The 23,285-nt window shown below is 35.6% G+C and overlaps 1 protein-coding gene across 1 annotated transcript in view; it reads right to left on the bottom strand.

Annotated features, from left to right (window-relative positions):
- Positions 1-2,145: 2,145 nt before the first annotated feature.
- Positions 2,146-23,285, bottom strand: part of LOC136043710 (uncharacterized) — a 69,107-nt gene continuing 47,967 nt past the window's right edge. The window contains exon 3 of the mRNA XM_065728602.1: positions 2,146-2,679. Coding sequence (XP_065584674.1) covers positions 2,198-2,679 — 482 coding nt within the window. The 3' untranslated portion in view covers positions 2,146-2,197. The remainder of the gene's footprint in view (positions 2,680-23,285) is intronic.

The raw sequence follows: 23,285 nt of genomic DNA, 5'->3' as shown, positions 1-23,285 counted from the left end.
TTAATATTAAATTAAATGCCAATGATAAAAAGTTCCCTTTCCTATATTGGACTGTAAAATTTCATAAGAATCCCCCTAAACCACGATTTATTGCTGGAGCAGCTAAATGTCCAACTCGCAATGCTGCTACTGACCTCTCTTTAAATTTAAAGGATATTATGAATAAACTTAAAACCTATTGTTCTGGTATTAAAAAATTTTCGGATTTTAATCCATATTGGAGTGTTAATAATTCACTGCAGGTGATAGATTCTTTAACAATGGTTTCATTTAAAAGAATTGAGTCTCTCGGTTTTGCGACAATGCATACTAATTTATCACTTAATGTAGTGTTAGATAACTTAAAAACTGTTATCAAGAAATATTTTCTCTTATCTAGTAAAAGGTTCTTAAAAATAGACACTTATAATAAAAAAGCTATATGGACAAATTGCTTTAAGACTACAGTTAACTTGAGATGTTACAGCCTGAGATGGATATGATTTTGGAGTTATTAGAATTTGTTTTATACTATACTTATATAAGATTTGGTGTTGATTTGTACAAGCAAATTGTGTGAATTCCCACGGGGGGAATGCCAGTCCATTTATAGCTGACTTGTTTTTAAGTCAACTAGAAAATAAATATATGATGGATAAGAATAATCCAAATAAGTTAAAACTTGTTTTGTGAAATAATAAAAAATATCTAAATGATAATTTGGTCAGAAATTGTAAGGATTTCATTGATATTTCTAAAAATATATATCCATCAGAGCTTACTCTTGAACCTAGTCATGGCGCTGGTCAGGAAGATCATTTCTTAGATTTAAATATTAATATTTCTGATAATAATAAATTAAGTTTTAAAATGTATAATAAAACGGATGATTTTGATTTTGAAGTGATTAGTTTTCCATTTCCTGAAAGTAATATACACTCAAATATCACATATTCGGCCTTTTTCTCACAGTTAATTCGTTATGCAAGGATTTGTAGTAATTATATTGATTTTAAAAATAGATGTAAAATCTTAAGCCAAAAATTGATTTTAAGACGTTTTTCTGCAAATAAATTAACTTGGCAATTTAAAAAATTTAATTTTCATTATAACGAACTTTTAAATAAATACCAAAAGAATTATCTGGAAATACTTAAGAAATTTTTTGGCTAATTTCGGAGGTTCGCAAAAAAATGATGCAGTGCCATTTATTTTGAATTGTGTTTCTAATAGAGCGGATTTTTAAAAAAATAGCCTAATGGTAAAGATGAATTCTATAATTGTTTAGTTCACTTAGGTTTTTTGCAAAGTGTTAATATTTGTGATTAGGTAAAATTTATCACATTTAGTTTACCTATTGTAGCTAAAAAGAGGAATAAATTAACAGGATAAGTTTGTTTTGGTGTTACTTGGTTGTTCTACATTTGCGGTTTTTTTTTCATAGGCATATATTTTGGGGGTGATACCTGACACGGGGATGCCATGGGTATTGGTGTGGTAGGCACAACACTTGACTGGGTAGAGAATTTAAAGTGCCGAAACCCTATAGGCAAGTGTATTCTCCTGATGAGCCGTTGTGTTGGGTTGTTGCCTCTGAATTATTTGTCTTTATTGTTTTTATTGTTTGGTAAATGGCGACTTATACTTATTGACAACATGACTGCCTGTCCAACGATTATTCTTTATGGTTGATTGTGTATGGCTATGCTGTTTGACTTATGTGGTTGTATGGATCAGTAGGGTTAAGGCTTCATTCAAATACTGGTATATATTAACCACTAATTTAGGAAAATTGTTTTCCCTTTCTCCTTCAATCTCCTTTCTTTTTTTTCTTTTTTTTCTTGTTTTTTGTGTTTGTGCTGTTACATTGATGATTTCTCTTGTCATTATATATATATATATATATATATATATATATATATATATATATATATATATATATATATATATATATATATATGTAGACCGTAATATTTAAGCCATTAACCATATAAAATTTTCCATATATAACCAATTATTCATTATCATATGTTTTTACCGTATATTAAATACCATATATATTTTACTATATATTGGCTGATATAATGTGTCTTTTCCTTCTTAATAGTTGATTCTAATTACAATAGTCATTATGTTTGGCTTTGTAATGATACATATTAAAACAAATTCTTCGTCAAATTTATTCTCACATGTGTGTTTCGATTCAAAAGGGAAAAACCTAAAAAAGAATTTCAAGTAACTCTATTTCATTGTCACTTATTTCTTCGTCTGTGTTCCCTGTAAGAATTTTATATATATCTTTCACAGTCGATCTAAGTAGTTTTCTCCAGTCGTAGTTATTTTCTAAGTACTTTTGACTTATGAAAATATCAGTTGTTCTATATATTCCATCACTAAATCTGTCATAAAATGTGTATTTCTTAGATTCAAGAAACTTGTGAATTTCTTGATTTTGGTCTTCTGACTTACTGCCGACTTCTATCATAAAAACAGCAATACTAACAATATCAAAAGGAATTGTTTCTAGAATATTCATCTCAGCGTCTTCAGCAGCCAAAAGGAATAAGTCGATCTTTATCATATTTACAGCTAACATGATCGAATATAAGGGAATACACAGCACGTGGAGAGCATTCTGATTAAACACAACTTCACCAGTTTTAAGAACAGTGGGCATATGGTGAAATGTAGTATAAGCAACTACAAAAACAAATTTAAATCACAAAGCTAGAAAAAGATATCTAAATAAAATGAAAATAAAACAAATAAATTTATTCAAAAAGATATTAAGAAAGTAGGGAAAACTCGGCTCTAATACCTCTTCGCGTAACTTTGTTTTAGTGTCTCTTTGATACGTCAATTGTTGTTATCTCATTGAACTTTAAACAAATAATTTTGTATATAATAACGTGATAAGCTGTTATCAACACTTTAGTAAAATAACAATATTGAATTTTTTATAGTATACAATTGAAAAACATTTATTAGCAATAACAATTTCGAAATTTGCTAAAACTGTTGTTTACAAAAGGTATAAGGATTGAATGAGATATATAAACGCATTAGCAAAAGGGAATGACTAGAAAAACCCTGTTCGAAAATCAGAAATTAGTAAATAGAACAAGAAATCAGAAATTAGGTTTGTAGGAGCTCAACAAAAGGGAGTAATTGCAGTATAGGAAAGGGATAAATAGCTCTCCTTCCAAAATTGCTTGAGGGGATAATGAGACACAAATGATGTCATTGGCAAAGAAAAAGACACTATAAGTCATTGTTTACTCAAAATGTTTTATATATTATGATAAACTAAAGCTCACGCTTCCCATACATTTCTTATCTTTAAAAATGAGTATTGCATCAAAAAAATTAGTATCGTTTTTTATTTTCGCTTCAAAACTACCTAAAAGGAATATAGAAAATTTCATATTAATCAGAAAAAAACAACTAAAGTTTCAAACACTTAAGCGTTTGGAACTTTAGAAGTGTGATGAGAAGGATGTTGAGGCAAATTATGGAAGAGGTCGTCCTGTAATCTTCAGAAGGAACTTTTTCAACAAGAAACTAAGAGTTCTAATTCTGTAAGAAAAATCATCTACCGGTGTACAATAAGTTTCAAATATTCCAAACGCTAACAAGAACAATGCTGGGTTTTAAAATCCTTCACAGCTCCAAGAATATGGGATATGAGTTTTGCAATTCCAAGACTGTTTATATAAAGGGTTTTTAACTGTATCAGTGAGTAACTTATGGTCCTTTGCCCCAAAATGGATTTTGATACTAAGGTGAAGCCTCAGGAAATGCTTATAGTGATATAGAACAAAATGAAATTACAGCAAATCCATGCTAATTGTCCAAAGGGTGTAGAAGTAATATCACCATCATCATCATTATTTTATTTATAAACCATAAAAAAAATTGGGCAGAACGTTCAGAAAAAGACAGAGTAAAAATCAAGTCAAAAAAAAAAAGAGACAACAAAAATAAAAACACACTTTGACAACTGCAAACATGGGACAAACAGAAATGACCAAAGATGGGAAGACTTTCTGGCATTTGGTAGTGAAATCAAAAATATTCTTCTCTATAACTCCAACTGAGTTTACCAAATGATAATATCTTTTCAGAAAAGAGTTACTTGCTCCAGTTGCAATTTAATTTAATTTACAAATTTAAAGTAAAGGAGATTAACTTGCTTTCTTTTGCAATTAAATAAAAAAACAAGTTTTTTTTAAATGAAAGTAAGGAGCAACATTAAAACTTAAAACGAACAGTAATAACTCCGTATATAAAAGGAGCTTTTCCTCCTAAACACGTGGCTATTTACGCTAAAGTTTGACTCTTTATCTTAACTCTATTTTTAAAATAGTAAGAAACTTTATTGTAAAGAGCTGGGAGTTGAGGAGGAAAAGCCGCTTTCATATACGGAGTAATTTCTGTTCGTTTTAAGTTTTAATGTTCCTCTTTACTTTCATTTAAAAAACTTGTTTTTTTATTTAATTTCTGGGCATTTTTGAATTAATGCATGTTTTCATCTTGGCTCTCCGCAAATAAATAACTAAAACAAAATTTGCATATTCATTAATTGCAATTAATCGGAAGATTTTGAGAAAAAAGAAGTGACGGAGGAGGCCTAATTGCCCTCCAAGTTTTTGATTACTTAAAAAGCAACTAGAACTTTTAATTTTTTACAAACGTTTTCATTGGTAAAAAATATACGTAACTTACGAATTAACCTATGTACCGACCTTCTATATTCGTATGTTCTTATTGCGTATATGAGGGGGTTCAACCCTCGTCGATACCTCGCTCTTCAAACTAAAGCTCAATTTCGTCCCAATTCCTTAAGAATGCAAAGCCCGTAGAATAAATAGTTGAAATTACTAAAAATATATTAGCGTAAAGAGTGAGGTTTAACGAGAAGGTAAACCCCTCATATCTGTAATAAATTTTATTCGTTTTAAGTTTTAATGCTGCTTCTTACTTTCAGTAGAAAAAACTTTTCATATTTATTTTTCCATTTCTTTCAAATAATGCTAGAAAATCCAGCACCCCCTTCATTGAAATTATCTTCCCCCTTGAGAAGTTTCTCCATGGAAATATCCTCCCAAGTAACCCCCCCCCCCTACTCTCCCCCTAAATAAAAGAAATCCCCCTGAAAACGCTTGTACATTTCCCAGTAACCTTTACTATATGTAAACACAGGTCAAAGTTTGTAACTTGCAGCCCCTCCCACTGGGACTGCGGGGGAGTAAGTCACCCCTAAAGACATAGTTATTAGGTTTTTTGACTATGGTGAATAAAATGACTATCTCAGATTTTTGATCCGGTGACTTTTGGGAAAAAATGAGCGGGGGAGGGGTCCTAGGTGCCCTCCAATTTGTTGGGTCACTTAAAAAGGGCACTCGAACTTTTACTTTCCGTTACAATGAGCTTTTTGGTGACAGTCTAGGAACACTCAGTCAATACGATCACACCTGGGAAAAAAAACAAAACAATCAACAAACAAAAAAACAAACAAATAAACACGCATCTGTGATTTGTCTTCTGGCAAAAAATGTGAAATTCTGCATTTTTGTAGATAGGAGCATGAAACTTCTACAATAAGGTTCTCTGATTCTCTGAATCTGATAGTGTGATTTTTTTTAAGATTGTATGACTTTTAGGGGGTTGTTCCCCCTATTTTTTAAAATGAGGCAAATTTTCTCAGGATCTTAACTTTTGATGGGTATAACTGATCGTAATAAAACTTATATATTTAAAATCAGCATTAAAATGCAATTCTTTTGATGTAACTATTGGCATCAAAATTCCAATTGTACGACAAATGTTTAATCAGTAATGAAGCTCAAACTAATGTGTTCACACTCTTCTCGGAGAAACTGAAAGGTTTAAGAGCATCCTTGAAAAGTGCAGGAAAGGCTTAGTAGATTTTCTGCAAACAAAACTAATGAAAGATCAACTCCTTTGAAGATGAAATAAAAAAAACAAGTTTTTTTAACTGAAAGTAAGGAGCGACATTAAAACTTAAATCGGAAAGAAATTACTTCGTATATGAAAGGGGCTGCTTCCTCATCAACACCCTACACTTTACACTAAAGTTTGACTCTTTCTCTCAACTCTTCGTTTTAAAACAGTAAAAAACTTTAGCGTAAAGAGCGGGGCGTTGATGAGGAAGCAGCCCCTTGCATATACGAAATAATTTCTGTTCGTTTTAAGTTTTAATGTCGCTCCTTACTTTCAGTTAAAAAAACTGTTTTTTTATTTTTATTTTTGAACGTTTTTGAATCAATTTATGTTTTGATTTTGGCACTCTGCGGAGGAATAATTCAAACAAATTTGCATATTTATTTTTTTCTGGATAAATGGCTTTCTCATAGTTTTTTGGTTACTTAAAAAGGCAACTAGAACATTTAATTTCTTACGACTGTTTTTATTAGCAAAAGATATACGTAACTTATAAATTAGCTTACGTAACGAACTCTTGTATTCTCATGTTTTTATTACATATATGAGAGGTTCATCCCCACGTCAGTACCTCTGAATCGCAAAATCCGTGGAATAAATAGTTGAAATTACCAAAAATACTTTAGCGTAAAGAGCGAGGTATGAGGAGAAGGTGAGCCCCTCATATGCGTAATAATCTCAGTTCGTTTTAAGTTTTAATGATGCTCCTTACTTCCAGTTGAAAAAACTTTTTCATATTTATTTTTTCATTGTGGTTTTTAAATAATGTTGTTAAGAGAAAATCTTGCGCTCCTTTCATAGAAATTTTCTTCCCCCATGACGAATTCTTCCATAAAAAGTTCCCCCAACATGTCCCCCTCTTCTCAACCCCTCCCCTCAACCGAAAAATCCCCCTGAAAACGTCTGTACCCAATAACCATTATTATATGTAAGCACTAGTCAAAGTTCGAAACTTGTTGCCCCTCCCACGTGGACTTTGGGGGAGTATTTCGTCCCCAGAATTTTTAACTGTTGACTTTGAAAAAATAATTAGCGTGGAAGGGGGCCTAGGTGCCCTCCAACTTTTTTGGTCACTTTAAAAGGGCACTAGAACTTTTCATTTAAGTTAGAATGAGCCCTCTTGCATCATTTTAGGACAAGAGAGTCGATACGATCACCCCTGGGGAAAAAACAAACAAACAAATAAACATGCACCCGTGATCTGCCTTCTTGCAAGAAATACAGAATTCCACATTTTTGTAGATAACAGCTTGAAACTTCTACAAAAGGGTTCTCTGATACGCTGAATCTGATGGCGTGATTTTCATTAAGGTTCTAGGACTTTTAGGGGGTGTTACCCCCTATTCTCTAAAATACCACATATATTCTCAGACTCATAACTTTCGATTGGTAGAATTAAACTTGATGAAACTTATATATTTAGAATCAGCATTAAAATGCAATTCTTCAGATGTAGCTATTGGTATAAAAATTCAATTTTTTTGGATTTAGGTTACTATTGAGCCGGGTCGTTCCTTTCTACAGTTCATTACCACGAACTGTTTGATTTGATTACAGTTCAGCCTATCCTGAGCACTAGTAACACAATTGTTAGACAATACCGGAAAAGTGACAGCTCCTTGGCATAAACCTTTCAAAGTTGAAAATAGTTGACTACCATCTTTAATTCTAACCTTCAGAGTTCTATACATGTATCTTAAACAAGTGATTACCATATCGTCATTACCTTTCAAAAGGGCCTCGAGCAAAACCTTGGAAAATACATACCAGTCAAAAGCTATTGCAACATCGAGTGCACATAATAGCAGGAAATCACCTCTATCCTTAATATACTTCAGTAAGTAAGTAAGTAAGTACTTTTATTACCCGAAAATTCACTAGAATTACATCGGTGTACGAATGAAAAAGAAAAGAATGAAGAAAATCACACTACAAACATAACCGTAAGTGAACACACACTATGTACACTAACAAAACTACTGACCCATGATAGCTAGCTACGAGTTCGTCCTTCCCTTAGCCTTTTCTAGGAAATTCTGTATGACCCGGTTAATGCAAACTGTTGGATCGGACACTCCATATTTACGCATGATATACGAGTTCGTCGTCCACGGAGGAAGTCTCAGAAGATACTTCACGAATCGGAAAAATAGAATTCTTACTTTTGTACATTGGGTGGACGAAAAATAATTCCAAAAAGGTGCTATATACAGTACATGTGGGAGGGCAATGGCATTATACAGCGACGCAAGAAATCCACGGCAGAATCGATGTCTGTTACCAATGATTTATTTGTTAGCAATCCGGATTTTCGCCACTACGTGTCGTAAAAGCAACGTTCCTGTCGAGTAGAGGCTTCGACCGATTGGTAAACCAAGGTCATTAATGCTCTCACATGGCTTAACAGCTGAATCGCCTAAAGGAATTAATTTCTCATAATCCCCCGCGTTGAAGAACAGTACGGCCGATTTAGACACATTAAATGATAAACCTATTTTATTATATTCCCTACTCAAAACATCAAAATTCTTCATTATCGATCGGAAGACCTGTTCAAATTAAGTAGGTCGTCAGCGTACGCCATCAACGAAACATCGATCCCTTTTGAAACACGAGACGTAGCTACCTGGGCTTGTGCCAGCAGAAAGCTATAGTTATACAAAGTCGGAGACACAACTGAGCCTCGCCTGACCCCTTTACGAACTGGTACAACACCGGATTGAGTCGAACATGAGGGTATTTTAATTTACGCTCCAAGGTTATTGTACAAATAATACATAGCTCTGACAATACACAGATTTAGCCCTTGTTTATACGCTTCTAAAAGGATCTGCACATGCACCAACGAGTCAAACGCCCGTCTTAAATCAAAAGAACCAATAACTATTTGGTCACCCGTTGCCTCAGAATCAGACAAAATAGCAGCAAGTGCAAACAGAGCATCAGCGCAACCAAGACCTACCGTAAGGCTAAACTGGTAGTTTGGTATTTGGCAACAGTTTCTAACATTCGGCTATATATGCATTTCAAAAAGCTTACATAAAACTGGCGATACAGTAATTGGGCAATAGGAGGAGCATATATTAGCTGGCTTCCCTTTGTTCAGGATGGGCGTAAGTTGTCCTCTACAAAAAACATCAGGCACAATACCGACTACGAATATGATCTGGTACAATAATGTTAACATTTCATATAAAAGACGAGTACCATTCACAAGGTGAAGTGCACACAAACCGTCAACTCCGCGCGATTTTTTCTTTTTCAACTTAAAGACATTTGCAGTTACATCTGAAACAGTTACGGTAAAGTCCGGAAAACTCGAATTTGATAGCACAGATTCAAGTTGCTCGATATATGGCCTTGCTACACTGGGATCTGGGGCACTAAATTCGCTCGTATAGTAGGCTCGCCAGTCGTTTGGGTCACAAGGCATGGACTTAGGTGTTTCTTGGTGGTCTTTCACGCGATCTTTCCATAGACGACTTGGATCGTTGATTATTCTCTCTGTATATTCATGTTTCAAATTTGTACGATGCTGCTTGAGGGCTTTCTCAAATTTACGTTTTGTGTGTTTACGGAGACAATTCAACATGCCGAATTTTGGATGTCCGCCTTCCCTCCATACCGAGAACTAGCTCTCGATTCTTTGAGTACCCAGGGATTTCAGTATGTTTACGAATTTTCCTAGCGGGAACAGCAGCCTTTTCTGCGGTTTTTTATGCATGGGTGATTTCAGCACAAAAGCCATTGACCTGTATTTTAGTTTCTTGGATATTCCTTTGCACGTTGGCTTGTAGGAGATTATATGGCACATTGATCTTCTGCAGTGTCTTGTCGAGCACTGTCTGATAAAGAGGAAAGTCGGCCTTTAACCAATCCTTTATTTCGTACCACTGTGAAGAACTTTTTTCCTTAGGAATACACACATTAACACATGCTTCAATGGGTATATGGTCACAGGAGTGACTTCCCATTAGCACGCTAACTGTGCCACTCACATTTAGTGTGCATGCGACATGGTCTATATTTGAGACTGAACCACTAGTGTATACGAAAGTAAAATCATTGTCTTTTGGAAGCACACAATACCGATTTTCCAATGTGCTTAGGATCAACTGGGACCGAGGAGACGAGTCGTCGGCTAGGTAATAGTTGTAGTCTCCGATGATAACGCATTCCAGTTTTGACAACATAATGGTCTTGAGGCACTTTGCAAGAGCACGCACTGCCTTTGAAAATCAGTTATCTGATTCTTCGTCGCTGTAGTTTGTGGGGAGGTAGACATTGACGATCACAAGATTCCCAGCTCTTATAACCATAAGGTTTTCAGCTGTATCAAGACTCTCGGAATCAACTGCAGAGCTACATACGATCGCTAGTCTGCCAGAGGGTCTTCCACGTTGACAAGACTTTGCTGGGACAAAATAAAATGTATGATTGTCTGAAAACTTGAGCAGGCTGAGACTATCACTTGTCAGCAGATGTTCTTGGATGCATAGAATATTGCCTCGCCGACATAATTTTTCAATTAAGGGGATTCTGTGAGACACACTTCCGTTCATGTTCCATGACACGATCTTAGTACTTGCATGCTGTTCATTCATAGGAGCGTTTTTTCTTTCCAATTTGCTTTTTCATCTCAGGACATTGGAATGACTGACAGGTATATTTTGTCGATTTATATGCTGCACAGCCAATTGGATTCGTGCATGTGGTAGTAGCATTTGACGTATGGCCAAGGACACCGCAACGGGGACAAACCTGGGGAGCGGAACACTCTGCTGAAACGTGACCGAATATCTGGCAGTTATAGCATCGTTTTGGAAGGTAAACAAACTCTTCAATCAGAAAACATTCAAACTCTATTTTTGGCAGAATTTTCATGGCCAGACCTAGCTCATAGCGGGAAGAAAAGTACAACTTATAGGTTCGACTTCTACCACACTGCTCTGCCCTTTCGCAGCCTAAAACGCAGTTTTTCACCTTATTGGCATCATATGTAGTCGGAATGTTTTTGATCACGCCTATAAAAACTGGGGATTTCACCCTAGCTTCTGCACATTGCGACTTCTGGTTGATAGAAGAGGCTATGCTGTTTGCCTTGACCTCCGTTTTAACTACAAGCCGCCATTCAGATCGACTTCTTTTCAATTCAACATCCTCGGCTGACAGGTCTTCTCCACACATACTCATCAAAAATTGTTTTCGTTCCTCTGGCATGGTAGTGGGGGTTGGGTTCTTGAAAACTACGGAATAGGGTAGTGGAAAAAGTCTATCTGGTGCAGGATTGGGCTGGTTTCCGTCACTTATAGATTTGCCGGGAGGCCACGGGATTGGGACTTGGTTGTGGTGCTCGAGAAAACCCGAGAACTGCCGTCGCATTTCATTCACTGTCGACTTGACACATTCGTCTACTTCTGCTCCACTGGCCGGTACTTCTTGAGGATCAAATATAACGAACTTGGGAAGTTCTATTCTTTCTTTAGCGCTTCTTGCGAAAATCTTAGCAATATCCATTAAATTGTCTTCATCTTGGACGCATTTCGTAAATCGATCACTAGTTTTGGCATCCTTACTCAACAGTTCTTTAGCCTTTAACATTGAGTCTCTATAAGAAAAACTCCACAGCTCGTTTCAAAAAAACTTCCTTCTTTATCCCGTTATTCATTGAACACGATATGTAGTTTAACAAAGGATTTAGTAATATAGTCTCCCCCATGCTTTAAGCAAGTTACTGATATCACCCAGGAACAAGGGAAGCGTAAGGACCCCCTCACCTATTCCCCGCAATTTACGGGTAACTGCATACCGGTGGGTACAGTACGGCGCTTCCTTCCCTCTTCTGCTTGTTCTGAGAAAAAATCAGCACCTTAATGAAATGGAAACAAAGATGCCGCTCTATAAATTTTGCAATATAGATGGCGGACCAGTCTACTTGAGAAAAAAGATGGCGCTAATAAAAATACCCAGAGAGAAATACCTATTCTAGGAAGTGGAGAAAATCTCTCAAATGAATTGAACTATACATCTATCATTAGAGGGTATAAATCAATGTGAAGATAACCTCAAAGCACTGCAATAGCCATATCCCCTTAACAGAAAACAAGCAAATTCAGCTGCAATAACTCTGGCAATAACATACAAGTCACTTGTATAATTGAAAGATTATATAAGATTTATAAGATTTATAAAGTAGAAAGAAAGCATGCATGTTGGTACCCAAACTGACGAGGAGAGATGGAACACTTTTTTTAATATCTTTTGTCTAAAAAAGACTCAAAGAGCTTGAAAAGTACTACATAAGATGGTAATGGGGCGATAAGAACTGCACAGAGAAGTGTCTTTTTTGCCCTTTCTAAAAATGGGAGTTATTTGTCCGATACAAAATTGCAAAGAGACTACAACACAAACAAGAATCATCTGAAACAATACTGCTAAATGTTGCTCGATTAAACAACCTGCTAGTTGCAGGTGTCTTGCTGAGATAAAATCAATACCAAAGGAAAATTTTTCTTTAATTACAGAATCAAAGAGTAAACAGTACTTTGTGACACAACCAGGAGAGATTTGGTCTTATTTGAAAGAACAAGGTCAAGGTTTTTTTCAAAGATCTCCTCTATGTTCTTATAGTGGGAGCACTGAACTCTCTTGTAAAACATTCAAGCAACTTTTTTTTCAGGCAACTAAGTTAAAAATCTCTGGATATGTTGAGAGCGATGTTAAGTAGTTAATTTTTTGTCAGTCTATCCCTTTGCTCTTTTATGTTTCTCCTTCCCTTAAGATGATCTGAAATTTGTAAAACAATTTTGTTCAACATTTTAAAAATGGGTATTAGCTATAACTATGGAAATGCTTTGCCCCTATAGCTCATATAGCTCACGTGGCCAGGATTTTTTGTCAGGAAATTAGCTCATTGTTCAGGTTACAGAAATAAATGATAGAGACTGCTTGACTGTTGAGGTGTTGGCAAAGGCTAGGGAAACAAATGTAAAATATCAGTGAATCTTGAACATTCGTGAACAAAACTTCTGCAGTATGTTAAGGCGTGGCTGTGGATATTAAGTTAAAAATTTCAGGACATGTTGAGAGAAGTATTGCAAATTGATGGAAGGGCTAACAGTCCTATTGCCATGTTTTTCTCAATTTCCTTCCCCGAAAGATATTATATCAAAAAACTATTTTTCTAAAATAATATAAAGTAATAAGAACTTTCTGAACCCTTGGGCAAGGGATTCAGTTTCTTAAGTTGTAAATTGCTAATATACCTTTTTTTTGTGAAAAATAGGGCAAAATTAACCCTACTACTATTGTTACTAAATACCACTGTGGAGCCAATTCACCTAAGTCCAATATAGCTATGCACACTACTCCCTCTCATAATCTTTTCCAGGCTTTCTTTTTGGCAGCCACTTAGGAAGTACAGATTTGTCTTAAATCTTTCTTACAAAATCTTCCTATCCTATCTTGGGACTACTTGCTGTATATTTTACCCTGGACGGTTGGCCAACACGGAAAATCTATGGCAATCTCTCATCTGCCAAACATGAACTAGCTATCTAAGACCTTCTCTCATTATAACTCTTGAAAACAAGACTGAACCACAGGTTTTTACAGCTTAATGTTTGAGATACAGTCAGTAAGTCAGGTGCCCAAAATAATTTACAGACCAGTTTTTGGCAAAACAATTAGTAAAACTATCTTTGTTTATCGGAACACCCACTATTCAGAGCCTTATAAGATGACTCTCATCATTTAGTTTCCATTTATCTAATCTTGGCTTATAGGCATATCTTCCTATTAAAAAAAAATAACTTTAAACAAATACTCAGGACCTCAGCTATTTTATTTTTATGATATTCACCTCACCTATCGTTTTTACTAATAAGACTATTTAAACATATGAAGTTGCCCACTGTATCTCGATCGAAATTTAAATCAACTGTATTCTCGTAACTCAACATTACTTTTTCGTCTTTACTTGTTACTGGCAAGAACAATTTAGTCATTTTAATATAAATTTTAAAGCCTATTCTTGTACCCTGTAGTAGCAAAGCCTTTTGAACCTCAGTTATTTTGGTAATTTTTATATCTAGGATGCTCAAATTATCAGCAAGATCCAAGTACAGAGGAGTGCTAAACTCTAATTTTGTTTTCTATTTCTTCCATTTCCTTTGCTAGGATCCTTAGGACAAAATCCATGAAAATTGTTCGCATAGACGAAGATAGAAAACAACCCTGCTAAACTGCCGATTTAATGGAAAACCAGCTAATAACCTCTCTTTCTACCTTAGCCGTAAGAATGCTATTTTCATGCAGGGTACTAATTACCTTATATATTTGTTTGGTATAGGTTAGAAGAAAAAGACCTTTGATGAAATTATTCTTTCAGCTGAATCAAAAACTTGATCGTAATAAAAAAGACTGAGAATTAAAGCAGTTTGGTTGCTGGGGTGTTTCTAAATAATTAATCTAATAGCAATTATTATGTTAATGAATCCGACACCCTTCTTAAGAACCAATTGCTCTTCTTTTAAGACCTTATCAACAGAATCACCTAGTCTAAGAACTATGATCATACTAAGCATTCTGCTTTCTAGCAGAAGCCATTCTAATTACTGTATAATTACAACACTCACTCTTATCAGCCTTCTAATAGACGGGTTTCATTTAAAGTTTTCTTAACAGCGGTAGGTACTTTTGCTTTTTCAAAATCCATAATCACAGTTCGTAGTGGCGTACCTATAACATCACAACCAACATAATTATAATATTCATTTACCTCGAAATCAGCACATGGTATCTTATTTTATTAATTCTTTTAGTGCTGTCACTAATGTTCCCTTACAAAATAAATTTTATTATAGCTCCCTCACGCTTAAAAATATTCTGTCAATCCCTCTTTCCTTATCACTAGCATTGGCCTGTTCTAATATTTAACTGGGAAAAGTTCTCTATTTCGATTAACATGGCAGCACAATACATTACTAATATGCTGTCAGGTTGTATCATTCAGATCTTTGGCAATTTTATCCATGTCTCCAATTTATGCTTTTTCCACTTTCTTTGTGTTCCACTTATTTTCGTCTGATCCTTCCCTCAAAATTTGTTACAGAAGGCCTCCCTCCCATTTATTAAATATAAAGAAGTTTCATTAATATGCCTAGCTGCTTATCTGACTCCCTAAGACACCATCAGTTACTTCACCAACTCTTTTCTTGAGATTATTCGAGTTTTCATCAACACTGTCAAGTTTTCAACTCTCTATTTTTGTCTTCAACTGTTCATGGCAATTTTATCTCAAATTTTTATTCTGGAGTCTACAAACCTTGTAGATTATCCGAAGCTATTTACCACGCCAAGATTATCTGAGACCTGAAATCCTCCTGTGTCAACAGATAATCCCAGGGAATCCACGAAGAGCCACTAGTAATCCTGCATATGCGCCAACACAAACATATCTTCCGATTATATTTTCTAATCATGTGACTGTTGAACAGGCTCCGCTGATATCTGTGACGTAAGGTGTTCTTTTTTTGAAATTTCCTGTGTTCTCCTGAATTAACCTCTCCAAGATTTGTCTTCGGATCCTATCGTCTTTAATGCAAATCACACGTCCCAAGCTTGTCCACCTAAATTGCCGAATAACGTTTGTAACTAGGGGATGGCCTTAGATAGGTGATACTATCTGGTATATGACATGATATCTGCGGCTGATGTTCAGAATCTTCTAAGAGACAGGTTTGCTTGAAGGCAAGAATTAGTCAATATGGTTGTTGGTTCTATATTCCAGGACTCGCTGCTGTAGAAAAGTGCAAAAGGGAATTGCTATTAAATAGCCTCATTTTTATTTTATAGAATCAGTTTTCGATTGTCATACTGGATAATTGGTTAAAAAACTTCACTAACTTACTTTATCCTCAAATGCACTTTTCACTGTGTTGACGAGGTACCTGAACTCTATGAACATTGAATCTCCACAGTTGTTTGAAACAGTTTCTTGACAGTTGAATCTCCACACTTTATTGCCAGTCTAATCAAATTTTGCCCTGCTTTTTGTCTTCTCTGTGTTAATTTTCAACTCAAGGAGGCCAGCGTTCGTATGGATAGTATTGAGATGATCCTAGAGTTTGGTCTTGTTACTTTCGGTAAAGGCAATGTCGTAAGAAAAATAATCTAGCTATTTGCCTTCTCAAGTTTGGATCCTGAACCCTGCACAATCAAGCTGTGTGTAGTACACGGGGGGGGGGGACAAATATGAATGGAGAAAGAATGAAAGAGTGAGTGGCGGACAAAGCCGAAGAAGAACGGACATGAAACTTAACTATCTTGTATCCTTCCCGGATCCGAACCAAGAATTATTTGTTTTCATACATTGCAACAACTTGGGCTACTATTTTCCGGAGTATCACAGAATTTTCCATAAAAAGTCTCAGTCAATAGAGTCAAAACCTTTCTCTAACTCCAAGAAAGACATATACATTTCTCTGCACCATAAATTATTCTCCTCCGTTATCTTTAGTAACGTTTAGATGAGATCCGTGTATAATCAGAATGGTTGTAAGCCAAGGACTTGTCTGACTAAATCAAACGACTGTCTGGATGCGCTGGATATTAATCCTTGAGAAGTCTTTACTTGGAATAGATAAAAGAGTGACGCCTCTTTTTTTGTCACAATTTAATGCCTACCCCTTATTTAAAAGTTTGATGACCAACTTTTTGTCCTAACATCGATTACTTTTTAAGACTTTGAAGTACTAAAAATATTAAGACACACATCCATAGAGGTACTCAGTGATATGCGTATCATCTTGGCTTTTATTCTCTAATTCTGTTCAGCTCTGCCTTTCTTTAGCTTTCAGGCTGCCAGTAAAACTTCTACATCACACTTATATTTCTAAATCTACCTAACACCTTTTTTTTACGAATTGGAGGTTCAAAAATGGGGTCGTCGGGATATCTGGCATATCGAAAGGGCGTGGTCGGTTTAAAATCTTTTCAAAATCTAGGACTTTACTTTGGGTATATCTAATTTTTCTGAGACAATTTAGCCACTTGTATATTTAACTTGTACGTTTTTGTTTTGTCATTTTTATTAAAATTTTATTGATAATCTTGCATATGAAATTGAATTAGCCTGGTTTCTCCATTTTCTCCACGATGATAGCTTTTCCATCCAAACCATTGCAGTTATACCCCCTTGCACTCCTATTGAGTTGTTTATCTAGGTTTGTTACATTTGGTTGTTCAGAAATTTGTCACTTTTTTAACCAGCTTTTAGCAGCTCCTGCTTTAAGTTACGACGCTTACATAGCAGGTTGCAATTTCTCTCTGATAGCCATTGGGTTTTTGGTCCCTTGATGGTGTTCCAGGTTGACTCTAGTCTGACACTGGTGTAAAAACTTAAGGAGAGGGCTTCGAATTTGTTAGAGGGTTTAATGATTAACTCATTTTGAACTGCCACAGCAAAAAGCTTTGAGGAGTCAAAGGTTGGGTTTAATTTTGACCTGATCTTCATTGGTCCGTTTAGCTTCAATTCTATCCTCGCTATCATTAGGGTACGATCAGAAAACAGCTTAACACTTCCGAACCCTCTTAAATTTTGCGTACTGGACTTCCAATTTTATCAAAAGCTGGTCAATTTGGTTGCATTTTACTCTCAGGGGAGTTCCAAGAAAATTTATGGATGATCTTATGATCAAAAATAGTTCACCCAATTATTAGATCATTTACAATAGGAATGTCCTCAAGTAAGGTCGTTTTCTATTTATTTTCTTCAGTCTTTCACTTCCAGGTACCTCCGAGCAATAAGATATATCTATTCCTGTTCTAGCAGTGATGTTACTGGCAAAACAAAATATAAATCATAACAGGGATAGACTTATTTTCATTGCTATAAGGCTGTAGTATAAGCTATCCTTTGCTGTTTCATCTGTGCCATTTCTTGGTAAATAGCATGCCAATACGGTTAAATTTGCATTGTTACCCAAAAATCTTACTGTTATGGTCCCTTTGTTATGGGGGGTCCAATTTGTCAAAACCTTTGGGGCTATTTTTGTGAGCATTATGGCTACACCTGCTACTTTCTTCTTTTATGACCAGTGGACAGTATAGTATACTCCGTATATAGACTTTGTTTACCTGCTCCAATTAAGCCGATCCCTGAGAGCACTAGTATATCCAGACGATAATCATGCACTTCTTTTATAACCTTCTTGATTTTGTATATATTTCCCATAGTTCTGATGTTCTGAAAACCAATTTTATTTGTTATTTTCGTTAAAAAAGGGGTTCCAGGGGCGTTCCAATGTCGTCAACGCCAGCTTATGGTAATCACTGTATGGTCCATTGCCATTATTAGATTGGGCAATCATACATTAACCTAATTCCTCAGATACCAGTAATGGTGCATAAGCTCTACACGAAGCCCATCCACTCGTCCTGGAGCTAATCTGCAGCGGATAAATTTTCTCCCATTCATGTACTAACGAAGTTTCAGCCAACCCCAGACCTGGGACTAAAAATCACCACAAAGTCTTATTTTGACCATTTGGTCTTTTTCTGTTATTAGGTTTCGAGTTTTAAGCTCTCAGAGGAAGGCTGTTCTCTTTTATTTGCAGTAAAAGTCTTAAATATATCCACCTCTTCCTCCTTAAAACAGCAGTAATGAGAGACTGGTCTGTTCTATTATGAATTTAAGGGTTACTAGCTCTCTGATGATAGCTCATACCTAATATTCTCCTTAGGCACATATTTTAAAATGTAAAACTCCCTTTTAGACTTTATTTTCTTTTACTGTCTAGCGTCGAGGAGTATGGAGATCACATTGCTACAAAAGAAATGTGAATTTACTAGTAAAGAATATTTACTGCTCTTCCAAATGGGTTTTAGTCTATTAAGAGCTCCGGCTGACTGACCATTTTAGCCTTTACGTTCTGCCATAATTTAACTATAGCTATTGATAATATAGAAGTCCCAAGAATTTCAATAACATGAAATTGGTATTTTCCAAAATGTCTCCCTTAAATTAACAATAGAAATACTGCATGGTGATGCAGAACAACATAGTGGGAGGATTGTATATAGAAAGACAAGTACGGCAGGAATTCAGACCAGATCTATGGACTCTAGCCTCTGTAAAGGGATGCCTCGAACCTTTTGGGGTTGCAAACCAAACGAATTTTTCCCACTTGAGGAGTTTTGATCCTAGAGGAAATTATAGCCTAGGAAACGACACAGTATTTACACGGAATTGTGGCTAATGCATAATTCTTCTGGGCTTCGTCTGTTCTGGTGAGCGTTTTTTGACTGAACAACATCTTTATAGCTAGTAAATATTCATTGCGTTACCTCCCCGTAATCACATGTTTTTGTAGGCAGGAATTCAAAATAAGTCAGCACTAAGAAGCTTGAGAATGTGTGATCAGGATTTCCACTCTTGATGATAGAAGAGAATCGACAAGAGCTGAAGACCGTGGTATGACAAAGATAGGTCCACGATTTCAAAAAACCACCATTCATAATGGAGGTCCTACGGACTCCTTGCTTTCTGGTTCTAAGCCAGCTTAGCGCTTTGTTGTCGACTTGAAATATGGGCTGATTTCAGTCCTGTACTGGTGACCTGGACCATTGCTTTCCTGAGGCCGAAACAATTTCAATGATATACCTTATTATTAATAGTTATCGTATCAGTATTTTGACCGAAGAATTCAAAGAATTCAAACTGGCCTTATTAGGAGTTTCAAGAACTCATATCCCAGGGGTTTGAAGCAAGACATTTGGTTATGTAGAGTTTATTTACTCTGGAAGGAAGGTTGGGGTACCTAGTCAAGGAGTAGACCTGAAGATGAACAATGAAGCTGCTAAGTATCTTATATGCTTGTAGGCTAGTAATAGAATATTAATAGTTTACTTTATGACTAAAAAGCTCAGGGTATTGGTCATAGTAGTATATATCCCTTTAGAACCAACTGAGGAAGATTCTTGTGACTCAGATGAATTTTAATTAAAGTTACAGGCGTAAATAGACAGGATCCAAGGTAGAGTTATCGTTTAAAAGCCGGAGGTAGTAGAAATCTGGTGTAGAAGTTATCCTGGCTTAGGAAAAAACAGTAATGGCTACAGACTACTCCAATTTTGCAGATGCAACGATCTAGTCACAACAAATAGGATGTTTGGGCTGTAAATGACCCATTATTTAACGTTGTATTCACGTGATGGTAAGACATGAAACATAATTTACTAATTCTTGGCAAATCGAAGACTAGCAGGATTAATACATGATAGTAAGGTATATAGGAGTGCGTAAATTGGTGTTACAAGTAAAGATCAACATCTAGTAGTGTCTGCAATTGATTTAAAGTTTAAATTTTAAAAGGGTAACTACCTGCCAAGAAGTTATTATATAAGTAGTCTCCAGGATAAGAATTTGAGAAATGCTTTGCATTAACAGTTGAATTCTAAACAGGAGAATTCCAAATTTGACAATAAAGAAGATTGATAGAATAATCTTAGGAAGCAAAATTGTGAAATTGCTGATGGTATCTAATTGAAAAAAGTCAGGAGCATGACTAGAATAGTGGAAAAACAAGAAATATTCCTAGCATGATTATGAATATTTGTGGAAATGCTTTATGTTGAATAGAAAGGAGAAGGGGCTTATAAAACAAATATCTGAATCATAGACACTGCGGAAAAGATTGTGTAAGGAAAGTTGAGAAATAATTAAACTATGAAATAAGAAGGTTTGAAGACCTGGTTATGGATAAAATTGCCAAGGATTTGAAAGAGATAGATAGATAATAAATATTTTACTGGTATAATAAAATAATAGGATAATGTAGTGGCATGTTAGTCAACTGAGTAGGAGTAGTCAATCCATACTTATCCCTGTTAAAGATAAGAGCTGGGGGACAGTTAATAAAGGGAAAAGAGTTAAAGTAAAATAGACAGAACATTTTGAGAATGTTCTAAACCAAGATAGAGTTATAGGAAATTATATAGAGACGGTGATAAAAGGATTCAAAAATAATAATACTCCCGCTGCATATAGTGTGGTAAATCTTTTTATTAAAAATGGTGGCTCTTAGGTTAGAAATAAGTAACTCTTGACTTTTATATGTGTTTTGGAAAGGAAAAAATACCTAGTGATTTAAACCCCAATTAACCACTTTCTGAGAAAGGTGATAAGAGTAAGTGAGGAAATAATAAAGGCATTAGCCAAGTCTCTCTAGGTGGAAAATTACTTCGCAATGTGATGTTTTTTAGACTGAGAGATGCTCAAGACAAACTTGTAATAGAACAACAGTATAGACATAGAAAGGTTAGAGGATGCGTCACCAAAATCTTAGCTCTTAGGGTAATAATTGTAAAGTGCTTGAATTTTGAACAACTTTTTGGGCCTCAATTTTGTATGTTATGAGCAAGGTATAACTCTCTTGATAGAACAGCTTCATCAAAGGTTTTATTTTTGCATGGTGTACCGTACAAATACATTAAAGTGATTATTGCAATGCACAATAATAACATTTATGCAGTCAAGGTAGGAAATGACTTTAGTATCTGGTTTCTAATTAAATTAGTAGTTAAGCAGGGCTATGTTCTATCCCCCTTATGTGGATCAATTTAATGGATTCTGTCCTAAGGAGTACATGAAAGGCAATTGGAAAATATGGAATCAAATGAAGAGGAAATAATTTCCTAAGCTTAGCACCTGCTGATGAATTAAGCATCCTAAGGGATGGTGACAGCAAAAGGAATCATATTTTGGAGGTTCTGTTTGTTTAGGGAGCTAGAATAGGTTTGAAAACTAATTTTAAGAATATTAAGGCGCTAAGGCTAAAAGTAAGTGAAGGTGAAAAGGTGACGTTGGATAACGAAAAGATTGGTCAGGTAAACGGCTACATTTAGTGTGACAATATTATTAGTAAGGATGATGGGGGTAGTGAATATATTGAAAGTAAAACAACCTTGTCTCAGTGTGTTTCCCGCAATTAAAATAAGTTTAATTATAGTAAGATATGTCGGCAAACCTAGATTAAGTCTGGGACCAAGCGAAAAAATTTTTAGCATCAGAGGCTTGAACGAGCTAAATAGGTTTTGAGGAATTTGTCAGGGGCATAATTGGTTGCTGAAAACCAATATAAGAAGGAGCAACGAATATATTGTTTGCCCAGGGATATGTCACCTAATACCCTTAATTGATTACGTCATCAGCTATATTTTTAGTTTTTCACCCTAGATGAGAGGAACTAGAGCTTAGAAAGTGAAGCAGAATAAGGTACCAAGAGAGAAAAGAAAAAATAATGAACAGGAGCCGTCCTGGCCGAGTGGATTGGTGCGCTGGATTTAGGATCCTTTGTCTGAGAGGACACAGGCTCAAATCCCAGTTTACTCAATTGTTTAGTTTGGGACGGGGATCTGTGGCATGACTCTGTAAGCTTAGCCAGAGTCGACCCAGCTCTAAATGGATAACTAGAGAAATCTGGGGAAGGTAAACAGGAAGCGTGTGCGAAAGCACAGGATGGTTGGCCCCAAACCCCCATTGCACTTCCTGGCTGAAAAGCCAAGAAATGGAGATCAGCACTGACGGTAGGGACTGTAAAGTCTAATGCCGTATTCTTTTATTTACAACCAAATTAAGCTTCCTATATGTACATTAAAACATACCTAAGTGTTGGCATTAGAAACCAACTTTCATGTATTTATATTAGGGTTATGTTCAAAGCGGAAGAGTCAGAGCAATTGGGGCTGCACAGGAAGTTAGCAACACTTTTGCTAATCCATTCTGCTAGTGGTGTCAAAGCAGAAGCCACTTGGAATAAATGAAGATACACAGACATTGCATCCTAACTTCGACAAAAGTACGGCCAAAATAAAAAAAAAGCTGCAGATGTAAAGTTTTTGATGAACAAATGAGAAAAAAAAAGAATCTAAGAGGAATGACAACAAATTACAAAAATGTTATGCTTTTTTGGGAGAATCAATAAGCTTTTCGGAACTAGCACGGAAAACATCAGGAAATCGAGGAAGGAATTTACAGTTCCTGGTGTACTTTTTACTACACTCACAAAAGAGTTATTAATAGCCAGAGACAGAAGTGAGGAAATTCCTAGAACAACAGGAACAGCATTTTTTCCAGAAAACTGCCATCCATAAAATAAAGGGATTAGCAGACATGACCTTGCAATCAATGAGACATTCCAGATTGCAAGCTGATAGTAAGAAAGCTTACAATGTTCCAGAAATGACCCCTCTGTAGGAGGTAACGCTTTCAGCTCTTTCTTAAGAGGAGAAGTCTACTCGTAAATCCCTGAAGAACAACTGATTAGGATCTTACCTATTAA

Source organism: Artemia franciscana, unplaced genomic scaffold, assembly GCF_032884065.1.
Source record: "Artemia franciscana unplaced genomic scaffold, ASM3288406v1 Scaffold_858, whole genome shotgun sequence".
NCBI classification, from domain to species: domain Eukaryota; kingdom Metazoa; phylum Arthropoda; class Branchiopoda; order Anostraca; family Artemiidae; genus Artemia; species Artemia franciscana.
Note: the sequence above shows the minus strand (reverse complement) of the source record. Positions and strands in the feature narration are given on the sequence as shown.